At 35.0% G+C, this 7,156-nt stretch overlaps 1 protein-coding gene across 1 annotated transcript; it reads right to left on the bottom strand.

Moving 5' to 3' along the window:
• Positions 1-703: 703 nt before the first annotated feature.
• DEFB114 (defensin beta 114) lies at positions 704-3,196 on the bottom strand. The gene is made up of 2 exons (XM_020894210.1): positions 3,130-3,196; positions 704-840 (listed from the first exon to the last, which is right to left on the bottom strand). The coding sequence occupies exons 1-2, from the start codon at positions 3,194-3,196 to the stop codon at positions 704-706; spliced, it is 204 nt and encodes a 67-aa protein (XP_020749869.1).
• Between the last annotated feature and the right edge of the window lie 3,960 nt (positions 3,197-7,156).

Raw genomic sequence — 7,156 nt, 5'->3', positions numbered from 1 at the left:
TTATCAGTATTAATTTTCATGAACCAAGTTTCTATTGAGATCATGGTTACATTGGAAAATGCTCAGTGGTATAGGTTTAGGTGAACCACCAGACACAAAAAATGTGGTCCAACATTGATGCAAATACAGTACCCACGGTAAGAAATTAGCAAAAGATACGCCTCTGTCAGGGCTTTCCTCTTGGCTCAGATGGTCAAGAATCCACCTGCGATGCTGGAGACCTGGGTTCAATCTCTGAATTGGGAAGATCCCCTGGAAAAGCAATAGGCTACCCACTCCAGTATTCTTGGGCTTCCCCGGTGGCTCAGATGGTAAAGAATCTGCCTGCAATGTGGGAGACCTGGGTTCAATCCCTGGGTTGGGAAGATCCCCTGGAGGAGGGCATGGCAACCCACTCCAGTATTCTTGCCTAGAGAATGCCCATGGACAGCGGGCCTGGCAAGCTAAAGTCCATAGAGCTGCAAAGAGTCAGACATGACTGAGTGACTAGGCACAGCACAGCACAGCATGCCTTTATCAAACCTTTAGAGAAAATAAGATAGATCCTACCTCATTCCACTGAACACATAATTAACTTCTACAAAGGAAGATAACAATATTGGTTTATGTATTTATTACAGAGCTTCTATTTGCATTCTGACACCTCTCTGCACTGGGGGCACCCATGATTCCTTTGGTCAGAGGTAAATCTTCCTTTTCAAGATCAATTATCCTCGAATGACCTCTCAATGCAGCAAATCTTACTTGGTGACAAACACAGTTCAATTTGCTTTTCATATTTAGGACAGCGTCTCTTACATTGACCGTACAATTTTGAGCATCGTCCAGGATCCACCAAGGCTAGAGTAAAAGAAGAGTAATTGAAATTACTGATTTTTTAATTTAAGGATGTACTATTTGTGATTATAAAAAGTCCTATGTGTAGACTGTAACAAATTTGCAAAATGCCAAAAAATAAGAAGACACTAAAATATTATATATCCCCGTTATACATGTAAAATTGAAACATTCTGAATTAATACATGATTAGATTGTATGACATATATTGCTCTTCTCAACAAGATTCAAAAGTTTTAGAGCTACATAATATTCCCTTGAAATTATATATAAGATAATTTATCAATTTCTCAGCTACATAATATTTAGAACTTTATGAGGTTATTTTTTAACTTTATTTTTAATTGGAAGATAGTTGTCTTACAATATTGTGCTGACTTCTGCCATACAACAATGTCGTTATTATAAACAAATTCATATTGCATATCTTAATATTTACATAATATATTTTTAGGATAATGGTGAAAGAGTTTGATTCTAAAGTTTTTAGTTTATATATTGCCACCAACAGTATATGCAAATTTTACACCCTCCAAAAATGGCATCCGCTGCAACTTTAATTTATATGCCTTTGATTATTTGTTTTGTACAATTTTTCTTTTTCTTTATTTTACTGCTTATATACTTTGCTAATTATATTATTGATATAATTTTTATTGTTAATGAAAGAGCTGGCTACACTTGAATACATCCTTGTACTCCTTACCCTCTGCTGCTTCATCTAGTCTTTTTTCTTTCTGCTTCTACTTCTCTTCTTTCATTTCTTGAAATATTGTAATGCAGTCTTCAATGTGATAAATACTTTGCTTACATTATTTCTTTTAATCTTTTCAAAACCTTATGAAGTTAAATTACCGTCCATTTTATAGTTAGCAGAACTAAAGTTTTTATCACAGCTACAAAGGAGCTCCAGGTCCTTGAAAAGCCTGGCCCATTTAATGGCAAGCTCACTATATAAACTATTATAGTATGCTATGTTCACTATCCCTATAGATTATTTGATGCTTGCACTTCCCCTAAAGTACTGGCCATTCCTTCATGTTTTAATCAACATCAGTATTGATTTCATCATTTTACAACTAGTCTCTCCAGCATGGTATCACTCTGGAGCAAACACTCATCTGACATCTTCACAAAGTATTCACTTAGACACTTTTTATTGCTTCTTTTTTTACTTGAAGGTTTTATCAATAGTCAAACCACACCATTGTGCAAGTGATATGTACTACTTGATGAATTCTTTCAAAGCCACTCACTTTGATATCTTGAATTGTCTTTCCTGGTTTTTTTATTTGTTTTTATTGATTGATTGATTTATGAAAGGCCAAACATAGAGCATTCTGTCCATTTCAGCTGGCATGTCATAACAAGAACAAACTTTTTTATCAGATATTTTACCTTTTCTACAATTGCTATTGATTCTGCTGTATTTCCTTTGTTTTTTGTTAAGGACATTGAAAAATCACTTAAATTCTCTAAGTGGCAATATGCACAAGCTATTGAGTAGAAAATCCAAAATCTAGATTTTCTAAGTTTGCAACCAGTTCTATTTCTAAATACATGCTGCACCTTTTGAAATTCCAGCTCTCTAGTGCCAAATTAACACACTTTGAGGCATATATTTGTATCTTCCTTGTTAGAGTCTGGATTACCTCAATGGCAACAGATATTAAGAAGAGCATGTAATCATCACTGGAGCTACATATTTTAATGATTTGCTTTTAACTGATTCATAAAACCACTGTTGTATTCCTTTACTAATGCATTAACTATTTCAACTAAGATTTTTGAGGTTCTATTTATCTGCCTTTTTATTCTCACTGCACCTCATTGCCCAGCATATTTTGAGACTATATTCTGGATCATTTTATAGAGTTTGTTATTGGTATCCCAAGAGATATGTACCTATTCTTAGTCTATTCATCTTCCCTGGGGTTCAATTTATTATGAAGTCTTCACTGATAGAAGATTAAATAAATTTAATAAGTTATTACATTCTTAAAAACTTGAATATCAAAACAAATCAACACTCCAAGAAGAAAAAGAATCTCACCTTAGTCGGCTTATTTTATTTGCATTTTGATTTTCAAACTGAAATAAATTATATTGGTATAGCACTATTCTAAAATAGGAAACTGAGTTTCAATATCATCAAGAGACTTTTTGCAAGAGATTTTTTAATTGAAAAGATTGTATTAGGAATCTACACTTTCTAATTTATAATTGAATATTTCTATTTTCAGCCTGGAGCAATAACAACAAACATATGATACATACAAACACACCAGAAGCATCTATTACCTGGTAGAACGAAGGTCGCATAACACAGAAAATGAAAGAGATAATAAAAGATCTTCATTCTGTAGAAAGAAGCTATTGAAAGATTTATTAACAACTAGAACACTTTCTAGAAAGCCAAGAGACATTTACTATTTATAGTTTTCTAGTGGAAGAAAGGCTCTCTTTTTCCGGAAATTGTTTTAATTTTGTGTTCCTATCTCTGCTCCACTGACTAGAGTTGTGGGCAGAATTGAAAACATTTGATATTAATCAGTCTTTAGGGAAGAATTTGGATGTAGAAGATAGTTGTAACATGACATTCTTATAACCAATGGTGATCAATTAAACACCAACACAAAGGATCACACATGGAGTGAGCTTGAGATAAATATTTACCACTTTAAATGTAAAACAAATGAGCACTACTGTCAGTTAAACTTCTGATTATTTTTCAAAATATATTCCAATTACTAACCTGGTACGCAAATTCATCAATATGTTCATATATCCAAAATCCTACCTTATATCCAGCCATCTCATTAGCCTCCCCAAATTACTCATTTACCAAAGCCTGGATATTACGTCTCACTTTTGTCACTGATTTTTATTACCTTTTTTTTTCAAGTGTGACTTGAATATTTATGAAGCTCTGTTTCTTTCTAGAAAGGCCCAATTAGTTTTCACTTATTTTAAAGTTTTTGGCACAGTAAAATAATGAATATTGAAAAATAACTTGCAATGAATATAATTTTCTACCCAAATTTCCTTATTTTTGTGTGTTCTGGTTACTATAAACAAGAATTTCTCCTTGTTTTGCAACCACAGAGTGTATCTTTTGTCTCCATTTAAAAAAAAGAGAGAATTTAGGTGACTTACACCTTCTCCTGTGACAGCCTTCTCCTCAAATATTTGAAAGTTATATTACTTTTTTGTAAATAATCTATAGGACTCTTTAAGCATTTAAATACTTTATCTTTTCCCCCACCAACTTTAGTCACAACATTAATTTTTCTGTACTTAAAGTAGCTTGTGTTGTCACATGGTTTTATTTTTTCTTGCATATATATCTGAGAATAGAATTGCAGAATCAAATGATTACTACATGTTTAACCTTTTTACGAAATGTTCAACTGTTTTTCAAAGTGTTTGCACAAATTTACTCATCAGTACTGTGTGGAAGTTCTAATCTCTTCATATCCTCTCCAATATTTGTTAATATTTGTTGTTTTGGTTATAGGCTGTTTAGTGGATGAGAAGTGATAACTCATCATGCTATTGATTTGCATGCCCAAGATGGCTATTGAGGTTAAACATATTTCCACGTGCTTGCTGAGCAATTTTATACTGCCTTTGGAGAAATGTCTATCCAACTCCTTAGTCCATTTTATAATCATGCTTTGTGTTTCTTTTTGTCTAGCTGTAGATATTCTTTATATGTTATCAACTATTACGGTTGGGAGATGTCTGGTTTGCAAGGCTACTGTAGAGCTGGGATGAGTTGGAAGGTAATAGGACAGTTAAAATGCCACAAAGGTATTTAGCGATTTAGCACTTTTTCTTGAATATATGCTCTTTGGATTTTTTCAAGTCTGTGGTTAATTTCCAGAGCTCTTAAAAAAGTTTATGTTGACCATTTTATGCCAATGTTTTGTTACTTTTATCAAGGGGAAAATTTTTGCAGTTATTTATTTAATCATTTCCCATTTTATTGTTTTCCCATTAGAAAAACAGAATGGGAAAGACTAGAGATCTCTTCAAGAAAATTAGATATACCAAGGGAATATTTCATGCAAAGATGGGCACAATAAAGGACAGAAATGGTATGGACCTAACAGAAGCAGAAGATATTAAGAAGAGGTGGCAAGAATACACAGAAGAACTATAGAAGCAAGTTCTTCATGACCTAGATAACCACGATGGTGTGATTACTCACCTAGAGCCAGACATCCTGGAATGAGAAGTCAAATGGGCTTTAGGAAGCATCACTACAAACAAAGTTAGTAGAAGTGATGGTATTCCAGTTGAGCTATTTTGAATCTTAAAAGGTGATGCTGTGAAAATGCTGCACTCAATATGCCAGCAAATCTGGAAAACTCAGCAGTGGTCGCAGGACTAGAAAATGTCAGTTTTCATTTTAATCCCAAAGAAGGGCAATGCCCAAGGATGTTCAAACTACTGCCAGATTGCACTAATCACACATGCTGGCAAAGTAATTCTCAAAGTTCTCCAAGCCATGCTTCAACAGTACGTGAACCGTGAACTTCCAGATGTTCAAGCTGGATTTAGAAAAGGCAGAGGAACCAGAGATCAAATTGCCAACATCCGCTGGGTCATCAAAAAAGCAAGAGAGTTCCAGAGAAGCATCTACTTCTGCTTTATTGATGCCAAAGCCTTTGACTGTGTGGATCACAACAAACGGTGGAAAATTCTTCAAGTGATGGAAATACCAGACCACCTGACCTGTCTCCTGAGAAATCTGTATGCAGGTCAAGAAGCAATAGGTAGAACTGGACATGGAACAACAGGCTGGACCCAAATTGGGAAAGAAGTGTGTCAAGGCTGTATATTGTCACACTGTTTATTTAACTTATGTGCAGAGTCCATCATAAGAAATGCCAGGCTGGATGAAGCACAAGCTGGAATCCAGATTGCCGGGAGAAATACCAATAACCTCAGATACACAAATGATACCACCCTTATGGCAGAAAGTGAAGAGGAACTAAAGAACCTCTTGAAAGTGAGCGAGGAGAGTCAAAGAGCTGGCTTAAAACTCAACATTCAACAACTAAGATCATGGCATCTGGTCCGATCGCTTCATGGCAAATAGATGGAGAAACAATAGAAACAGTGACCAATTTTATTTATTTATTTGGGGGGGGGCTCAAAAATCACTGCAGAAATGAAATTAAAAGATGCCTGCTCCTTGGAAGAAAAGTTATGACCAACCTAGACAACATATTAAAAAGCAGAGGCATTACTTTGCCAACAAAGGTCTGTCTAGTCAAAGCTATGCTTTTTCCAGTAGTCATGCACGGATGTGAGAGTTGGACCATAAAGAAAGTTGAGTGCAGAAGAATTGATGCTTTTGAGCTGTGGTGTTGGAGAAGAAATTTTTTTTAATTTAATTTATTATTTTATTGAAGGATAATTGCTTTACAAACATTTGTTGTTTTCTGTCAAACCTCAACATGAATTGCCCATAGTCATACATATATCCCCTCCCTTTTGAATCTCCCTCCCATCTCCCTCCCCACCCCACCCCTCTAGGTTGATACAGAGCCCCTGCTTGAGTCTCCTGAGACATACAGCAAATTCCCATTGGCTATCTATTTTACATAAGATAATGTAAGTTTCCATGTTACTCTTTCCATACATCTTACCCTCTCCTCCCCTATACCCATGCCCATAATTCTATTCTCTATGTCTGTTTCTTCACTGTTGCCCTATAAATAAATTCTTCAGTACCATTTTTCTAGATTCCATATATGTGCATTAGAATATGATATTTAACTTTCTCTTTCTGACTCACTTAACTCTGTATAATAGGTTCTAAGTTCATCCACCTTATCATAACTGACTCAAATGTGTTCCTTTTAATGGCTGAGTAATATTCCATTGTGTATATGTACCACAACTTCTTTATCCATTCATCTGTTGATGGGCATCTAGGTTGCTTCCATGTTCTAGCTATTGCAAATAATGCTGCAATCAACAATGGGATACATGTGTCTTTTTCAACCCTGGTTTCCTCAGGGTATATGCCTAGGAGTGGGATTGATGAGTTGTATGGTGGTTTTATTCCTAGTTTTTTTTTATGGAATCTCCATACCGTCTTCCATAGTAGCTGTATCAATTTACATTCCTACCAACAATGCAAGAGTGTTCCCTTTTCTCCACACCCTCTCCAGCATTTATTGTCTGTAGACTTTTTGATGATGATTATTCTGACTGGTGTGAAGTGATATCTCACTGTAGTTTTGATTTGCATTTCTCTAATAATGAGCGATGTTGAGCATCTTTTCATGTGTTTGTTAGCCAT

The sequence above is a fragment of the Odocoileus virginianus genome, chromosome 27 (genome assembly GCF_023699985.2).
Source record: "Odocoileus virginianus isolate 20LAN1187 ecotype Illinois chromosome 27, Ovbor_1.2, whole genome shotgun sequence".
Taxonomy (NCBI): domain Eukaryota; kingdom Metazoa; phylum Chordata; class Mammalia; order Artiodactyla; family Cervidae; genus Odocoileus; species Odocoileus virginianus.
The sequence above is the reverse complement of the archived record's forward strand: the minus strand, read 5'-3'. Positions and strand labels throughout refer to the sequence as shown.

Coding starts and splice junctions, on each gene's coding strand:
- DEFB114 (XM_020894210.1), bottom strand. CDS start 3,196: ATGAAGATCTTTTATTATCTCTTTCATTTTCTGTGTTATGCGACCTTC. Junction 841..3,129: donor CGTTCTACCAGGTAATAGAT/GCTTCTGGTGTG, acceptor CTTTTACTCTAG/CCTTGGTGGATCCTGGACGA.